The sequence below is a fragment of the Dipodomys spectabilis genome, unplaced genomic scaffold (assembly GCF_019054845.1).
Source record: "Dipodomys spectabilis isolate Male_0828 unplaced genomic scaffold, ASM1905484v1 ptg000148l, whole genome shotgun sequence".
In the NCBI taxonomy this organism is placed as follows: Eukaryota; Metazoa; Chordata; class Mammalia; order Rodentia; family Heteromyidae; genus Dipodomys; species Dipodomys spectabilis.
In genome coordinates this window covers 3,315,142-3,334,579 of record NW_024870825.1, presented here as the reverse complement: position 1 = coordinate 3,334,579, position 19,438 = coordinate 3,315,142, and the positions used below count along the sequence as shown (strand labels likewise).

The 19,438-nt window shown below is 43.1% G+C and overlaps 1 protein-coding gene across 1 annotated transcript in view; it reads left to right on the top strand.

Moving 5' to 3' along the window:
• Positions 1-762: 762 nt before the first annotated feature.
• Positions 763-19,438, top strand: part of Magi3 (membrane associated guanylate kinase, WW and PDZ domain containing 3) — a 155,543-nt gene continuing 136,867 nt past the window's right edge. The window contains exon 1 of the mRNA XM_042692300.1: positions 763-1,085. Within this exon, the coding sequence (XP_042548234.1) occupies positions 770-1,085 (316 nt within the window). The 5' untranslated portion in view covers positions 763-769. The remainder of the gene's footprint in view (positions 1,086-19,438) is intronic.

Genomic DNA, 19,438 nt, shown 5'->3' with positions numbered 1-19,438 from the left:
CGCACGGTCCGGCGGCCGTGTCCGCACGACCCTCGGGTCCGGAGACCGTGGGCGCCGGGCCTTCAATAATAACGACTGCGGCGACCACGACACTGAAGCCACGCCGGCGGCCGCCGGGGACCAGACCCCCTCCTCCCTCCCCCCCCCCCCCCCCCCGGCTCCGACCGCCGGCCACGCCCCTCCGGAGTCCCGGGCCTCGGGCGGCGCCTCAGCCGCCGCCGTCGCCACCTCCCCTGGCCGCCGTTCCCCGCTCCCCTGCCCGCCGCTCCCCGCTCCCCTCCGGCCCCTAGCCGCTCCCCCGCCCGCTTGTAACTTCTCTCCGAACTTCAGTCATCCTAGTGCCCGCCTCTCCACCCTCTCGCCCAATCGGAGCGCCTCCTCCTCGCCTAGGGCCCGGCCCCTGCGTGCCGGAGGCCAATCCCCGGCGCGCGAGCGTGGCGAGCAGGGCCGGCTCCCGGGCTCCGGGCCTGTGACGGCAGCGCGCCGGGCGCCGCTCGGCGGGAGGGGGCGGGCCGGGCTGAGGGAAGGGCGCGGGCGGCCGGCGCGGGGAGGCGGCGGCGAGGCGGCGGCGGCGGCTGCTGCGGTGGGTTTGAAAGCGGCAGTCTCCGGGCGGCGCGGGCGGGCGGGTGCCGCTCTCCGCGCCCCGGCTCCGCGGCTCCGGGCCCCACCGCGGCCTCTCCCGCCGCCCGGGCCGCCGTCGGCGCGCCCCCCCCTCCCCGCCCGCGGCGGCCTCGCGGCCCGGCGGCGCCCATGCCGCGGCGCGCTGGAGATGTCGCGGACGCTGCGGAGGAAGCGACACTGGCTGAGCAAGGTGCAGGAATGCTCGGTGGCCGGGCCCGGGCCCGGCGCCGACCTGGGCGCCGAGGTGCGCGGCGGCGCCGAGCGCGGCGAGTTCCCGTACCTCGGGCGGCTGCGCGCGGGCACGGGCGCGGGCGGCTGCGGCGTGGTGTCGGGCCGCGCGCCCAGCCCGGGGGACGTGCTGCTGGAGGTGAACGGCACGCCGGTCAGCGGGCTCACGCTGCGGGACACGCGCGCCGTCCTTCGCCACTTCCGCGAGCCGGTGCGCCTGCGGACCGTCAGGCCGGGTAGGCTGCGGGGATGCGGGGCGGCGGGGATGCGGGGCGGCGGGGATGCGGGGATGGACGACGGGGCGCGGCGGCGGCGGCCCGGCCTTCCCGCGCCTCCCCGGGAACCCCGGCCGGCCCGAGGGCGGGGAGGCGCGGCTGCTTCCCATCTTGACTATCGGGAAACCTGAGGCCTGCGCGGCGGCCCTCCGACGGGAGGGCGGGGGTCGCGGGGTGCCCGCCGGGCCGCCCGCGGGCGGGGCGCCTCCTCCCCGCCGAGCGCTCTGGCTCTGGAGGAAAATCCCCGCGCCGTCCCCTCACTTTGCTCTTTTCCCAGCCCGGGCGCTGACCCCCGGCCTCTGACCCCGGCCTCCCCGGGCACAGCCCGGCGCCCGGCCCACACGGCTGTCAACAGCTCTGGTCTGTGGGGCCGCGGTTGGAGGAACAGAGTGCGCGGTGCGCGTGTAACACACCCACAGCCTCCGGGAGCCGCTCGGCCCCTCCGCCACGCCCGGGTCTGGCGGATGGCGTTCGAGACGTTTCTAATCCGGATCGCTCACGGGGGGCGCGTCAGCCCAGCGAGGCTCCCTGAGACACACGTGAATACAGTCGCAATACACGTAAAATACACGTGAAATAGACTTAAAACACACAAACCACACGCGAGCACACTCAAAACATGTAAAACACACAAAACACAAACACGTGAATATACTCAAATCACGTAAATACACGTGAAACATGTAAAACACACGCGAAATACACGCAAGCACGGAGCACGGAAAGGGCTTGCCTCGGGCCTGAGCAGGTGGAGCATGGCTCCTGTTCCATAGAGGAGGAGGAAGGTGGGTACTCCAGATCGTTGTGACTTCTTTTTGTTGCGCCTTCAGATTAGTTTGGTGCCAAGTCACACATATTTGCCCTTCACATAAGATTTAAGACAGCGTGTCAGGTAGTAGAGTGTGTGCAACGGTGTGAACTACATCAGATACGCTTCCTGTAGCCAAGACTGCAGTTGGCAGTCTGCAGTAAAACGTTGCTTTCTTGGCAACCAGAAGAAACTGTCCCTCTTCTAATAGGACAGAGGGAATAACTTATAACTACATTCTGTAATAATGAATGATAATAGGCCTGAACACTCACATTTTTGTATGTATTGATGTTCGAACTCAGGGACTCTCTCTTACTTGGTAGCTGTTCTGCCACTTGAACCACACCTCCAGCTCTTGTTTTTGTTTTTGCTTGAATTTGGTGGTACTTTAAAGATGTACTCTGCCGCAGTAATTTCTAATGGATACCACTATATCTGTGTCATTTGAGATTACAGCTCTTGGTTCTAAGCAAGTTATAATTTAAAAAATTTTAATCTCATGTTAGATATTATATTAAATGGTTTTGCTTAAGAGCAATATTTATACTAAAATAGATTTTTTTCAGGCTATACATAAGGACTTAAATATTAGAAATTAAGAATTTGAGGCTATCTGTAGAACTTTGGGTTTTATTAAAAGCAACAGGTTACCTCTAGAGGAAATAAGAATCTGTACTCTTGTGATTCATTTGGACAAGGATGAAAATATGAATTTTAAGAAGAAATTTGCTCTACTCATTTTTTCCTTTTCTTTATCTAAACTATGAGATTTTTCAGTTTAAAAGGTATTACAAATTATACTTAACTCTCTTGACTAGTGACTGTTAACTGTACTTTCATAACATGTCATTTGAAATTAGCACAATTGAAGAGGAAAACAATCATTTCTGTGAGAGGTGAGGTTAATGGAATGATTTTATATTGTCCTCTGCCCAGCCCCTGGTGGAAGGATGGGCTGGGCTTAGGCTGTAGCTGCCCCCTCCCCCTTCTAACCCTCTACTGCCCATTCAGTCCTGCGATCGGAACCCTGCCCAAGCCAGTATCCCATGATTTAGGGAAGGTTCTTTCTGGCAATAGCTGTATTTAGCTTTGACTTAGAGTAGTTTCCCCCCCTTTTGTTATAATCTTTAATGGATCATTAAAAATAGCTCTTTAAAAACTTGGTTCCTATTTGAGGCTTTTCCTGAGAGATTGAGGGAGTTTATTGTTACAATACTACTATAGTACTTAACAGTACTTTTCTTGCTTTTAGAATAAATCTTTAGGTCTGCCTATTGCTTGACCCATTTAAACACCTGATTCTTTGTTGTTGTTCCTGGGTCTTTAACTCTGGGCCTGGGCATTGTCCCTCAGCTCTTTAGCTCAAGCTGAGCATTCTACTACTTGAGCCACAGCACCACTTCCAGTTTTCTGGTGGTTAATTGGAGATAAGAGTCTCATGGACTTTTCCTGATGGGGCTGGCTTGGAACTGCCATTCTCAGATCTCAGCCTCCTGCGTAGCTAGGATTACAGGCATGAACCATCAGTGCCCAGCTATTCACTTCTTAATATACCTTTAAATACACATTTCAGCAGTTGTAAGTTGTATGACTTGTTCCAGTTGAAGATTGAGCTCTGCTCTAGTCTTTAAGTGTGTGAAGACATCGCCTGCTTCTGTACTCTATCTAGGGATGAGAATCACAGGGAACCAGTGGTAGTTTGCTTTAAATGACATATAATTTTAACTGTTGGTAAAAGTTCCCTGTGAACTCTGGGACATCCAGTGTCTAGGGGAATTTTGTTTAAATGAAATTATTCCTAGAAACACATTCCCCTTTGGTTAAAAAACAAAACAAAACACCGTATTAGGTGCTTTAAATAAGGAATGTTTATAATATGCAAATAATGAAAACTGTCTTTTCACCTCTTGGGTCTTGTTGTTTTTTGGTTTAGTGACTAATTCAGGGCTTCCATGGGTTTTGTTGTGTGTTTGTAAAGTCTGAAGAAGAGAAGAGGAGAAATAAGAGTTAATTGCTAGCACATATCTAGGTTTGCAATGTCAGAAGTTATTGAATATCTTTTTTTAAAAATTAAGAATAAAACCAGATATTGGGCAGAGCAGCCCCCTTTATTAGGGACAATAGCGTGATAATTTATCATCTTTACATGAAAAGTCACCACTTTTCTAAATTTTTGTAATGTTATTGTTGCCACTCTAAAGGTCTTAAATACCTTTGTGACTCAGGTTAAGGATTCTTGATATGACATCTCTGGTCCGGGTCACAGACCTGTAGGAAAGAGGCTGCAGAGCTGAGCTGCTTAGATTTATTGACTTCTTGTATGTCATTAACATCTTTGTACTTAGCTTTTTTTTTTTTTTTTGGTGTCATTCTGTAGAGTTCTATGTCTAGATAACTTATAGATATCTCATATTTAATTTTGTTCACTTTTATATCTATGTGGTTGATCTAGACTTCTTACAGTTAAGTCTACTAAATTTCACTTACTTTTTGTTTTTGCTTTTGGGTGCTGATATTTGAACTCAGAGCCTCGGTTCTGTCCCTGAGCTTTTAGCTCAAGGTTAGCACTCTACCACTTGAACCATAGCTCCACTTCTGGCTTTTTTTTCCCTCCATGGTTAATTGGACATAAGAGTCTCAAAGATTCTTTCTACTCAGATTGGCTTCAAACTGTGATTCTCAGATCTCAGCCATTAGCCACTGCCACCCAGCTGTTTAAGTTTTTTGGGGTTTTGGGTGTTTTGTTTATTTTTTTTGGTGCCAGTCCTGGGACTTGAACTCAGCCTGGGTGGGCACTGTGCCTGAGCATCTTTTTGCTCAAAGCTAGTGCTCTACATCACTTGAGCCACAGCCCCACTTCCAGCTTTTTCTGAATAGTTTATTGGAGATCAGAGTCTCATGGACCTCTGCCTGGGCTAGCTTGGATCCAACATCCTCAGATCTCAGCTTCCTGAGTAGCTGGGATTACAGGTATGAGCCACTAGTGCTTGGCTGTAGAAGTATTTTTTAAAAATTACTGGCTCATGCCTGTAATCCTAACTACTGAAGAGATTGAGATCTAAGGATCAAGGTTCAAAACCAGCCCAGGTAAAAAAGTCCATGAGACACTTATCTCCAATAAACTACTCAGAAAAAGCTGGAAGTGGGGCTGTGACTCAAGTGATAGAGTGCTAGTTTTAAGCATAAAGAGGCTCAAGGCCCAGCCCCTGAATTCAAGCCCCAGGACTGGCAAAACAAAACAATAATTTCTTGTGATTTTCATGGAATTAACACACTTAACATTTGGCCTTTTCAATTTTCAGATCTTTTTTTCATTTTATTCAAATTATTACTAAAACTGATTTTTTGGAACATATAATCTTCATAACTTCCTATTAGAGAGAAATTCTGTTGCTTCTTAAAAAATCTGCTTGATACTTTATGTAAATCAATGGTATAACAAAATTTGGTATGGGTGGTAAGCTTTTCCATAGCTTTTCAGTAGCTTGGAGAAGAGACTTGTTTGTGAAGGAAGAGACAAATCCACAAATTGCTTTTCTGGTCCTTGAAGAACAAATACTATTCAGAATGCTTTCTGTGAAAAAGGTGCTTATTTTACTTTTACAGAGACAATGCCAAGTTGTATTACTGGGACACATTTCTCAACCAACACTTAGTGGTGCCCCCACAGCACATTGTGTCAAAGTGAGTCAGAAATGGTCTGGTTTCAAGAATCACAGAACTTGGTGGAATACCACCTACCTGTAAGAAGGGCTTTAGCTTTTCCCACTTTCTCCCTCTATTTAAACCTCTCTAGATAAATTATACCATCCACTTCCAGAAAGATTGGCCCAAGTGATAGGTTGTATAGCATAATGTCCTATAAACGCTGGTGAGCTAGGGCAGGAGTCTGAGGTGAAAGGGGGTACGTAGGTGTACTTGAAGGATTTCGGTTCCTCAGAGGGAAACCAAATATAAACAAAACTATCTTTAAAAAAGCCCCATGCTGATCATAAAAACAGGTAGCATGAGTCTTCTCTGCCACTAGTATTGGAGTAATTCTCTATTTTGGTTTAATGCTAGATGAAGTAACTTGCTTATATTAAAAATAGTTTACCAAAACCATTTACCTTTTAATTCTAAGAAATTATTCCCAGCACCTATAAACAGTGAATTTGTGGAAGAGTGAACATGATGTAAGAGAAAAGCTCTCATTCTTATCTATGTGTTGGTAGGGTCTATGCTACTGTCCTTTTCTGACTTGGCTGGTTAGAGAGAGGATTATGAAGAACTACAAACTTGGCTTTGAAAGATGGACATGTTTGATTGAGTAGAACTTGGGTGTCTTCAGTAGATAGATAAGGAGAGAAGGAGAAAAATAGTATAAAACATTGTACAAGGTATTCCATCTGTATAGTTCCATTGTGTGTTGGTATAAAAAAATCTTGTATTTTGTACAGAATTCACACTATTAAATAATTAGAAAATAGGAAGGAGTCATTAATTGCTTAAATGTGTAGGTAGCTCTATTATGAATTATCTCTTAAAAAATTGAACATGAAATGTATTTTCTCCTAGTAATAATGCTGACAAAGGTCTTAATATTTTTACTGCCTTTAGCTGCATTTAACTCATAATGTGGTACTATGAATAGTCTTCTTAACCCACAATGTAGCTGATTTTATATTATCATTAGTACCACTTTTTTGGTTAATGGGTTTATTTGAGTTGCTTGGGAAGCCTAGCCAATTTTATAGGAAAAAGCAAATTGCTAGTGTAGTTAAAGGAAACTGAAAATATACTTCTACTCTAACTCCGGCTAAGTCGTAGCTAATTGGCTGCCGGTTTCAGGATGGTCAGTTTATCAGTTTCCCTCCCACCCCGGCACCTTGGTCTGAACGCAGCCACTAACCCATTGCAGTGGCTCTGAGGAGAGTCTCCCACTGTTTGAGTCATCCCACACCAGGGGAATGCGGACTGCACCTGGGGGGCTGTAAGTTGACTTGTGATATCTAATACTGGAGAAATGGCAGGTTGTGTTACAGATTTTTTTTTTAACACACACTAGAACTAGTGTTCAGAAAGAAATAAAAGAATATAACCTTCTGACACAATTTATTTGCTTTCTACAAAATTGGATGTTTAGGATTTTTTTAAATGTTATGTAATGGGAAGGAATTGAAAAGTCTAGAATCTGTTTTGTCTTATTGCCAAGGCTGTGGAACATGAACAGTAACAGAGCTGCATAAAATTCTCTGGCATTTAAAACTCATTGCTATGTTTTTTTCTATGTGCATAACATTTTAAAGTTTTTTTTGTTTTGAGTCAAGAACATATGTATCTTGTTTTGATCGGGAATTATGTATGACTGAAAAATTAGATTTTACTATCCATGATGACATGTAACACAAGTAGTTTTATGAAATGAAAATACCAGGGAGGAAAAGTGTTTGTTAGTATATAATTTATGTTTTTGAACTTATATAGAATTAGGTTAAATTTATTTTATTTTTTCTTCCACTACAGTATTTTGCTTTTGAAATGCTACTGTTACAGAGTAGTCCTAAAGAGATTTTTTACTCTTTGGATATAGTTATGTAATTAGTATTAGTAGTAGGTATCTTGTGACTGCGTAGATATCAGGAAAAGTATAAAGTAAATAAAATTGGAATTCACATGCCAGCTATGAGAATTCTGTAGCAGGACAAACTTTACTGAGGTTAATTTTAGGCCAAGAAGAAATTTTCTGACTTAAGCGCATAAAAATCCATGTTGAGACAGTAACAGAAGCTCCTATTCTCAGGTGATGGTCACCTGGGCTATTGTGTGGCTCTCTTGTCTTCCTACTTAGCTTCTTTCTTAGCTAGACTCTGGGCATACTAAAAAAGGTAGCTCTGAACTCTTAAGTCATAAGAGCTCCTTAAAGTTTACTGATTCTGGGTTTTTACAATACCAAACATTATTTAGAAACGTGGATAGGCCTTGAACCTATCTCTTAGACCAGTTGCCAGAGGTATTCTATTGGCCAGGTGTGGTGACATGTCCATTTTGTAGCCAGGTATAAGTAGCACCACATTAATAAATGAACTTTAGGAGATAGAGAAGTGCAGAAAATGCTCCTAAAATGCAGTCTATCTGAATTGGAGGCCAACAATAGTACATAGTTAAAAAGCTATTAAAAATAAATGTACATTATAGACTAAAACTGAGACACTGGTTTTATCAGATATTTTATTATATCTGATGTTTTTAATCTAAAGCTGTTTTCATGTAAAAATTTATGCTTAAAATTTGAGATGTAGATACCTCGATACTTACAACTTAGACATACTGCTTATAACATTTTTATCTTTAAAAAACATCAGATAAGATTCTCTTAGTGCTGCTTGTTCTTGGGTAGATAGATGTAATACTTTGGAGGATCATTTAATTACTATGGTAGCAAGAGAATGATTATTAGTCTAGTTAAATAATGAAGTTTTTAGATTTAATATTATGTCATTTTGGCGATGAAATTCTGAGCTAATTGCTTCCCAAGGTATTTTGCATTTTAAAACATAGATTGAGGCAGAATCATTACTATATTATTCCTAAGGGCACCCTAATAATACCTTTAACCATGATCTCAGAAGTTCTACATAAAGGAACTACCTTATTGATTCCTAACTATGAAATACTATTTAAGTGGGGTATAATTTGGTAACTATTTAATTACTAAAAAAAGTTATTTGGTAGAATTGCAGGATAAAATACAACCCTCTTTGTTTATTTTTCTGCTTCCACTGGGGAAGCAGAGATACTCCAACAGGCTAGGGGTGGAGAGCTGAAGAGAGGGCTGAATGCTCTAAGTGTTATTTAACCCTGTTTTGTATTTTTTTTTTTGGTCGGTGGTGAGGCCTGAACTCTGGGCCTCAGCGCTGTCCCTCAGCTCTTCAGCTTAAGGCTAGCGCTCTACCACTTGAGCCACAGTTCCACTTCCAGCTTTTTCTGCTTCTGTGGTGCTGAGGAATCAAACCCAGGGCTTCATGCATGCAAGGCAAGCACTCTACTGCTGAGCCACCTTTCCAGCCCCCGTTTTGTACTTTAATTATTATATTAATGTCTTTAGCTTTGGCACTATAAAACAATCTTATGTATTTAGTGTTATTATTACTAGTGCCTTTGTGGCACTTGAACCCAGGGCCTGGGTGCTGTCCCTGAGTTTTTCACTCAAGCACTCTACCACTTAGCCACAGCTCCAATTCTGGCTTTTTTTTTTTTTTTTTTTTTTTGGCTGGTTAATAGAGAGAAGTCTCATAGACTTTCCTTCCTGAGCTGGTTTCAAAGCTCAATTTTCAGATCTCAGTCTCCTGAGTAGCTAGAATTATAGGGTTGATGATGATGATAATGATTTACAGGGTCTTGGAACTGTGACCTCCTGCCTCAGCCTCCCATATGCTAGGATTACATTATATGTCACCATTCCCAGCTAAAAATAATTGTAACATTCACCTTTATTTTAAGGGTAGCATGCACAGTAGGTGTTTTGCTCAGTGTCATCTAATAGTTGTATCTTTAGTGAATACTAAATATTTGTAGGTTATTGGCAAATATAGTTATTGTACATGAAAGTACACATCCATGGGATTCAGTGTGATTTGCTAGAGGAAGAATAATATAGAGCCAAGGGTGGTGAACATATGTGATCCCAGCACTCCGTAGGTTGAGGCAGAAGGATTGAGAGTTCGAGACCAGCTTGGGATATATATTTGAGTTCTAGGCCATTTGGGCTACATAAAGAAGTTTTGTCTCAAAACACCAACCAACCAATGAGAGGGAGAGAGGAGAGAGAAAGGTAGATAGAGATAGAGAGACAGAGAGACAAAAGAGGCCAGGAAAGGAAGAGAGGAAAGAAGAATAAATTATCATAGGAGGGACTTCGTATTTTTTACATTAATTTAAACCTCCCAAGAATGTATTTTGATTGCATTTGGAAAATTCCTGCCAAAAAGCCTATAATGAGTAGGGCACTTGATATTAATTTGGTGAATTGATTACATCATGAAATCCATTAAATATTTTCCCTTCCTTTGCTCACAGCACTGTATCTTAACCTATCTCAGTAGCTTTTGTCAGAAAACATTGTCAAAATATTAATTTTAGCTAAGGATTCTATTTACTAACTTTAATATTTGATATAGGAAGGAATGCATGAACCTGCTAATTAAAGTTTACTTTCCTCTGAATACAGTTAGGGTTGCTAGCAAGCTACCTTACCAAGTAATGGTAAGGGTGATGTGACAAAATGTGTCCCTTTGGTAACATCCCGAGTTCAGATCCTCTTGCTCTGAGTCCAGTAGGAATACTCTGTGGGGACCTGTTGTGGTATATTTGCTGTCATTTCCTGAGTAACAACCCTGTGTCAGGCATTCTACCTGCCTCACTTGGTTCAGAGAACGTACACTGTCATTCACTCTTCCTGAGGGGAAGTTTTTTTTTTTTTTTGTCGGTTGTGGAGCTTGAACTGTGGGCTTGGGCGCTGTCCCTGTGCTCTTCAGCTCAAGGCGAGTGCTCTACCACTTGAGCCACAGCGCCACTTCCCGTTTTCTGATGGTTTATTGGAGATAAGAGTCTCATGGACTTTCCTTCTGGGTTTGAACCGCCATCCTCAGATCTCAGCCTCCTGAGTAGCTAGGATTACAGGCATGAGCCACCAACACCCGGCCTGAGGGAAGTTTTTAGTGAGATGCTATCTCTCCCTATATACAGGAGGGAACTGAGGTTCACTGAGACGAGCAGCAGCGTAATGGAATCACACAGCAGGGACTGCAGAGACAAGCAACATTAGGTCTTTTTCATTTTCTGGCTAGAATATTAGTATGCCTTTCTTTTGTAAAAGGAAAAACTCTACAATCCTGAATTGTGTGAGTGGGTGTTAAATGCAGTAAAACATTGGGCAAGTACTTCATTGTTAGTTCTGTTTTAAAACAGTTTGTAGTGATATAGTTAATCTGTTCAGCTAAACGACATGATTTCACAAGAATTAGTAAGCAAGTGGAAAGTCAGTCTTAATCTTGCTAGTTGTGAGAGAACAGTTCAAGCAGGTAAATCTTAAGAGCCTTGCTACTTTCCAGATGAATATACTTGGGAGGGTTGCATACTCAGTATTGGAAATAATACCTTGTTCTCTTGTTGCCTGGCCTCTTGCTGTGTAATTCACTTGCCAGGAAGGGGTGTGTTAGCACACTCTTCCTGAGACAGGTAGCTGAGAAAATGTTCTAGGGCGTATCAGAAAGACTGCGTAAGTATGCAGTCTCTTTTCAAAGTGTATGTCACTTGAGTACAATTTAGTCAAGCTAGATAGAAGAGGCACTCGTATCCACGCCGACCTGTCTCCCTGCAGGCTTGAGTACTGAACCAACAGGCAGTTCAAAGCATGGGTGGGGTGTTGCCACTCGTACTTTAAGTGTTTGTGCTATTAGGTTTCTGTTTGGGCTTAGTCAGTCCAGTCAGTACCCTGCTCTGTAGGTAAGGATGTGATGGTCTAGTGGTAAGCAACGCTGGCAGATTGGAAACTAGAACCCTGGTCACTCTTTGAGTGCTTTGGCTTCTGACATAAGAATGTGGAAAATGGTGGAAAAAACTGAACTGTTCAACATGTTCTCCTTTTGGCATCTACATTCTTTTAGAAAGAAGTGTAATATGCTAGACTCAGTTTGCCAGGCTCTCGGCCTGCGTGGTGTGCAAGGGGCAGTGGTTGTAACCCAGGGGTCGGAGCCCGTGACAGATTTTCATGGTGTGTCTAGCTTTCCATAGTGCTATAGCTTATGGCTAAGCTTTAAACAGTCACAAAGTTGTTGGCTTAGTCCATCAGTTAAATATTTAAGTATGTATTTTTGTTGGACTTAGAGAACTACTTTTCCTGCTCTTCCCCATGCTTTTAGTAAACTCTGTCTGAGTAGTTGCTGCTGTGCTGTAGGTTGACCTCAGAGCCTGCTTTTTGTATCCAAGCCTGAACCGGAGACAGCTGCCCTTTTTCTTTTCCCCCTTGGCTTGTTAGGGGGATAGCTTGGGGAGATGTTTAGGGCAGAAGATGAATTATGGGGCTCTGTCTCAAGGAGCCTCAAATGTGGCTGGTGTTAGTGGGGGTGGATGTGGCTGGCAGGAAGGACTGTGCTCCTGCAGGGTGAAGTCAGGTAGATGTTCGATCTAGCCACTGTTGAGGTTCGAGAGCTCAAGTGTGTGAGGACAGGGTGGGGTGGGGTGGGGTGTGTGAGGTGGGCATTCTGTGAAGCTGGTGTTCACTAGGGGAGATAAATAGGCTAATACTTAGCCTCCAGTGTGTGAGCGAGCATCATGAGTGTGGGCATAATTACTCAAACACTGTTGGTTTGCAGTACCAGTCAGGTGCAGTACAGGAAACAAAGGGCTGAAGGAGGGAATTAGTTGTGTAGGCAGTCCTTGAAAGGGTAGGGGTTGGACTCTGGGCTGAGAGCGTCAGAGAATGACTTCCAGGACAGTTTGGAAAATTGGCCTCGGAAGTTGCCACTTGTGCCACAGTCAGGCAGTGGCACTTGGGTTGTCTGTGAAATGGTGATGAAAAAATGCCACCAGAGTTCTGCTCAAGGGTGTCACTGCCACCACTGTTGCCATCTTAGCTGCACCAGCCTCTGTGTGGCAGTGCTTCCTGCATGCTCATGAATACCCCATCCGCCACCACCGCCGCTTCTGCTTGCCTGCACAGTTAATTCGATGATTCATTTTCAGCATTTATGGTCTTTGATTTTTAGCATTAATGTATTTATCATTTTATACAACTTAGTTCTTAATAGTGGCTATGTTTAACAACTTAACAAATCCCTAAAAGTTTAGCAGTTGCTCTTGCAAAAGGAAATATCAGCTGTGGTTTATTGCTGCAGAACCTCTCAGTTGAAGTCCCTCACTCTAAATGGAAAGTCTCTTTTTGTCTTAGTTCAAAGCTGGTGTCCAGACACTGATACCTTCCTAACCTTGTTTATAGGCTGAAATCAGCCAAAATCCACAGATGGTGGGCTTTCCTTCACCTCTGTCTTCTCTGTCTCGTATCTGGCATCTTAGTAGTGGAATCCAGTCTGCACTGGACAGTTAGCTGCAAAAGAGTCTGGAAGATGCAGTTTGGTTTTCTAGCTTGGTCATTTCAGAAAGGCCTACCACAGGGGGTGGATTGAATGTCAGGCTGTCCTTTCCCACATACTCACTTTGAGTGTCGTATTTTAATCACAGTCTATTCTTGATAACTTACTGTTATTTCTTGTAATTTTCTTTTTGAAATGGCCAGGAGTTGTAATAATGATAGAGATAGTGGATTTTAACATCTGCAGTGACCTGTGTTCAAGGTTAGTTTTATTTGACCTACCTGCCACACCTGCTGCTAGCATCTGCAGTGACCTGTGTTCAAGTTAGCTGTGTTTGACCTGCCTGCCACACCTGCTGCTGTACGGTCTGGCTTTCAGGTCATTTGACCCCAGCCTTCCCAGCAGGCCACGGACATCTCTGACAGGGAGAGCACCTTAACCAAATCAACAGTTTATGAGCTGGCCAGCAGTCTGTGCTCCCTGTGGCTTAGAGAGACTGCCCAGTAGGAAATTTTCCTGGGGATCTGAATTCAGAGTAAAGAAAAGACTTCTAATTGGGAGAAAGAGCGTTAGCTGAGAGTTTTTACAGGGGTGCCTGGGCCTGCATGGCCATACTTTTACAAGACCATTTCAAGGTCTAGGAACTGGCCACGAGGTATAAAGTTTCAGAAGGCCAAGGACAATAGTTTTTGGGATCATTTACAGATCTTTTAGGTGACTATAGTTAGTAATAATGCACTATGTGTTTCAAAATAACAGTAAATTTAGTTCTCCCATAAAATGATCGGAAAACAGGTGTGTTAATGAGCTTGATTTAATCACCATGTTTTTGTTTTTTTTCATAAAGATTCATACCTGTAATCCTAGATTCTCAGGAGACTAAGAGGATTGAGATACGAAGCCAGTTCAAAAATAACCAGTGAGGGGGCTGGGAAGGTGGCTCAGTGGTAGAGTGCTTGCCTTGCATGCCTGAGGCCCTGGGTTTGATTGCTCAGCACCACATAAGCAAAAAAAGCTGGAAGTGACATTGTGGCTCAAGTGGTAGAGTGTTGGACTTGAGCTGAAGAGCTGAGGGACAGCGCCCAGGTCCAGAGTTCAGGCCCCTGGACTGGACCCCCCCCCCAAAAAAAAAAAAAAAAAAAAGTGAAAAAGCTGGGCTGGAGGTTTAGCTGAAGTTTGTGATATAGGGCCAGTCATAAACAACAAGCTAAGCAAGCATGAGGCCTTGAGTTTAAACTCTGGTTCTAGCAAAAAAACAAATACAACCCCCCCCCCCAATTACCACATTATATCCCATAATAAAATTATGATTTGTCAATCAGCAAATGCATGTTAATTTTAAAACCTTCATTTTACAAGATCAGTTATTTTGGACAGAAATTGAGCAGATTAAATGGGCTTTCTTACAGTGCTGGGAATTGAACCAAGGGCCTTTTGCATACTAAGCATATGTTCTACCACTGAACTATATTCCTGGCTAGGGTTTTTTTTTTTTTTTTCTTTTAAGGCAGGGGTGAGGGGGTGGATCGGTCATGGGGCTTGAACTCTGGGCCTGGGCGCTGTCCCTGAGCTCTTGAGCTCAAGGTGAGTGCTCTACCACTTTGCCACAGTGCCACTTCCAGTTTTCAGGTGGCTAATTGGAGATGAGTCTCATGGACTTTCGGCCCAGGCTAGCTTTGAACCGCAATCCTCAGATCTCAGCCTCCTGAGTAGCTAGGATTACTGGCACCTGGACTTTTTTCTTTTTTAAATGAAAAAAAAATTCAGGAATTTTGCAAGTTGTCAAATGCAAGTATACAAGTTGCATTCAAGTATAAGTAAATGCAACCAAAGGTAATACTGAAAAGTAATTCTTAACTAATTCTTGTTATTACGTGGCCCCACTGTTTGTGGTATGAGATCTTTGCATCTGTTATGCCTGAGGATAGAAATGCTGCAGAATGGCTTGCCACTGTGTTTGTCTTCCCAACTGCTGTCACTGTTGTCCTAGTTGGCTACAGCATCCTTAGCAGTGACCAAATGCAGTGATTGTGGGCTGTGGGGAAGACCACCACGAGCCTTGTGCACACTAAAATTATAGGAGAAGAACCTGGTGTGCTGGGGAGCTGAGTGCTGTTAATAGCAGAGCACTAAAGACAGAGGAACATGACTCTTCCCCAGCTGCAGTCATCCACACCTTGGAGTATATAAAACTGAATTTCCCTGTTACTGACTTTATTCTGCATTATGTTTATGTGCTTACTGCTCATGTGTCTTCTACAAAGAGGAGGCAGTGCAAGTTTGGGCTCACATTTTCTGGAATAGGGTTGTAGGTGATGAAGCCAAAGACGTGAGAGGGTGTGACCTATGTGGGAATTTGTAGCTTCTTATTAAGGAGTCTGAACACATCTTACCCTGCAGTGAAACTTGAAATCTCTGATGAGGATGCCTCATGTCAGTATCTTTAATATTTTGTGGTATTTTTTACCCATAAGTATTATGGTAATTGTAGCTGCATGTACACAGAGAATCTTTCTTTAATCGCAGAGACGAGAGCACTAGACAGGAGGGTGGTATCTTCACTGCAGCCTGTGGACCTCGGCCGGAGCCATGGCCCCAAAGCTTTTGCAGCCTGTGATCTGCTGCCCTCACATCAGTTTGTCTTCTCTATACTCTGCTTCTCCCACGTGTCTCTGCTTTCTAGAGGGGGAAATATACTGACTTTGTGTGGTCTTGCCAGCCAATCCTAGCGCTTCTTAGCTTTCCACTGTAGATGATTGGCCCCTGGCTTCGGTTGGAAACTTGCAGAGGCATTCTCTTTTCTGCTGTTTGTCCTGGCTGAGAGACTCAGGAGCAGCTCTTACGCTCACACACACTTTGTTCATCACTTCAGAACATTTTCTAGTTTTTAAACCAGCTTACTTTATGTATCTAGTTAGCAGTGTGTATATGCAGGATTAGGTCTTATTATGGAGTATTTGAAAGCTAGTCATGAAAGTTTGCACTTTATCCTAAAGCCAATGAAAATAGGCAAATGATTTTGAGCAGAGGTGTTTGTAATTAATAATAACAATAAGATATAGTTTTTCTGTCACCGATAGGTAGGTCAGATAGAGAGTTGGAGATTGGCATGAAAAACTTTAAAGGAAGAGGAGGACATCCCAGGGTGGGTGGATCTGATGCTTGTAGGAGGCAAGACAGCAGTGTCAAAGGTAACCCATTTTGGCTGGGCACCAGTGGCTCATGCCTGTAATCCTAGCTACCTAGGAGGCTGAGATCTGAGGATCGTGCTTCGAAACCAGCCCAGGCAGGAAAGTCCATGAGACTCTTATCTCCAACAAACCACCAGAAAACCAGAAGTGGCGCTGTGGCTCAAGTGGTAGAGCGCTTGCCTTGAGCTGAAGAGCTGAGGGGCAGCACTCAGGCCCAGAGTTCAAGCTCCACAACCAAGAAAAACAAAACAACAACAAAGGTAACCCATTTCAAAATACAGGGCTGACAGAAAAAGGGAGATCAGCAAGGACAGCTGATGGGGGAAGAAAATGATTTAGGTCCTGAGTAGACTGACAGTTAAATGATTATAGAATTTATTCTTGAGATTTGGCACCATTTCTTGAATTCAGGATGAAATTCTTAGAGTTCCAGTCAAATAAAAATGATAAAAATTATGACTGAGAAAGTACATGGTTCTGAAGGAGTGATTATCGAGTGTGATATATAGATAAATATGGCATTGGCTGTAATTTGTTTTAAGTACAACATTGTCAAGTCACTTTTAACTAATTGCTATTGAATTTGGCAATTAGGAACTCCTGGTGACCATTTCATGTCAGATGTATTGAGATATAATTTATATACAGTAAAATTACCCCCTTTTATCCTTCCTTCCTTCCTTCCTTCCTTCCTTCCTTCCTTCCTTCCTTCCTTCCTTCCTTCCCTCTCTCCCTCCCTCTCTCCCTTCTTCCCTTCCTTCTTCCCTTCCTTCTTCCCTTCCTTCCTTCCTTCCTTCCTTCCTTCCTTCCTTCCTTCCTTCCTTCCTTCCTTCCTTCCTTCCTTCCTTCTCTCCCTCCCTCCCTCCCTCCCTCTCTCTCTCTCTTTCATCTAGCGTTTGAACTCAGGACCTTGGCACTCATTAGGCAAGAGCTCTGCCATCTGATTCATGCTCCTGCCCCTCTCTTGACCTTGTTTAGGAGACTTAATTAAGTTACTCATTTGTTATTACCTTAGATTATCATCGTTTCCTCTTTCTATTTATAAATATGAGACCACTAGCATGAGAGTGAAAGTATGTTGAGTTGAGAACCATATCCTATGCATATTTACTTTTCCTACTGTCTTAATATAGTGCTTGTGTCTGGATTTGATTAGAATATATAAAGACCTGTCTGAACTTCTGCAGAGAAATTCCGTGAGAGAGTATTGTAGTGAATCCTATGTGATAAAAATTGGAAGCACAGTGATCATTGTACTACTTTAGCATCCATGAACAGAATTAGCTTTTTCGTTAATTTTAAATTTTAAATTGTGATTATAAAGGTGATATACAGAGAGGTTACAGTTATGTAAGTCACCCCCTGTCTTGTTCCCTCCCAGTTTTTCCCTCCTAGAATGAGTTTTTTTCTTAATTAAAAATTTGTAATGGTAATTAAAAAGGTGATGTACAGCGGTGTTACAGTTAGTTAAGTCAGGTAATGAGTACATTTCTTTTTAGACAGTGTCACTCCCTCCCTTGTTCTCTCCCAGTTTTTCCCTCCTAGAATGAGTTTTTTTCTTAAGGAATATCAAAGGCAGGTGTCAGTGGTTCATACCTGTAATCCTAGCTTCTTAGGAGATTCAGAACAGCCCAGGCAGAAAAATCCACAGGTTATGGCTCAAGTGGTAGAGTGCCAGCCTTGAATGAGAACAAGAAGCCCTGAGTTCAAGCCCACACACATACGAAAGAAGAAAAAAGTTTCAAGATTTTAAAGTGGATGACATTATTGGAAAAATGCACATTACAGTGTGTCTAGCAAACTTTTTACTGCATCATTAGTTTGCTGAGAGGAATTAATGTTGGCAGATAAAGCTTGGTATAACCATTATTTGTGAAAACATTTGGCTTGACTAATAAACTTTGTTTAATTTTCATAATTTTATAGTTTATATGATAACTTGAAGTAATGCAGAGTTTAGGAAGTACATTTTTAGGAAACTTGAAACATACATAATAGAGATAACTTCTATCTTCAGCTTCTATGGTGATTGTATTAATCAAGGAATCATAAATTGAAAATAACAATTGAAAAGTCACTTATCTAATATACTTTATCTATTCTATCTTTATAGATGGAGGAACCTGAGGTGCTTAAAGATTAAATTGTTACTTAGCTTGAGAGGAATTGGAGAATAAGACCTTTTTATTTTTTAGGAGATAAAAACTATTCAGAATTTTGAACAGTTTTTTAATTTCAACTTAATAATTATTTATTGAACAGTTACTGTGAGAATGTACTTGATAATTGCAGGTGGAACAAATGGGTAGGACTTTTCACATTACTGCTAGAGAGAAAGTCTAGGAAAATGTTTGGACTTGGGGTAGGATGCAGGCCTAGAGGAAAGAAAAAACATAGGGTTTAGACAGAAGAAAGATTCTGAATATCTCTGAAGAGTGGTTGAAGAAGTCTTTCAGTTTGGAAAGAGAATGATTGCATTAGTTTCCTATTGGTGTTATAAGAACTTGGCACAAATTTGGTGACATAATCAGATCAGATTTATTATTATTATTAATTATTATTAATTTCTTTGCCAGTTCTGGGGCTTGGACTCTGGGCCTATGTGCTATCCCTGAGCTTCTTTTTGCTCAAGGGTAGTGCTCTACTACTTAAACCACAGCACCACTTATGGATTTTTCAGAGTAGTTTGTTGGAGATAAGAGTTTCACGGACTTTCCTGCCTGAGCTGGTTTCAAATCACAATCTTCAGATCTCAACCTCCTGAGTAGCTAGGATTGCAGGTGTAAGCCAGTGGCACCTGACTCAGATATATTATTTTATTTTATCTTTTACATTCCTTCTTGTGGCCATAGTGGTTTCTTGCATTTTAAGTTTCTGTGGCCTACCTCTGTCCTTCCTGTATTATTTCCTTTTCTCTGACTCATGATTATATTCTCCTTCAAGGGTAATCTCTCTTCAAGACCCTTAATGTAACCACACCTGCAAAGCCCTTTCCTGTATAATGGCACAGACAAGGCTGGAAGTTAGGGCGTGGATGTCTTTGAGGGCTATTTTTCAGCCTACCACAACGATCATGAGAGACTTGATAAACTGTTGTCAATATTTGAAGGAAGGGCTGACATATGGGAGAAAGATTACACTTTCTGTGGTGGTCGCAAGGGATAGAATTAGAGCCAGTGGGTGGAAAGTACAGAGGGACAGATTTGTACTCCCTTGAAGAGAGAACTTTCTCCAGCTAGA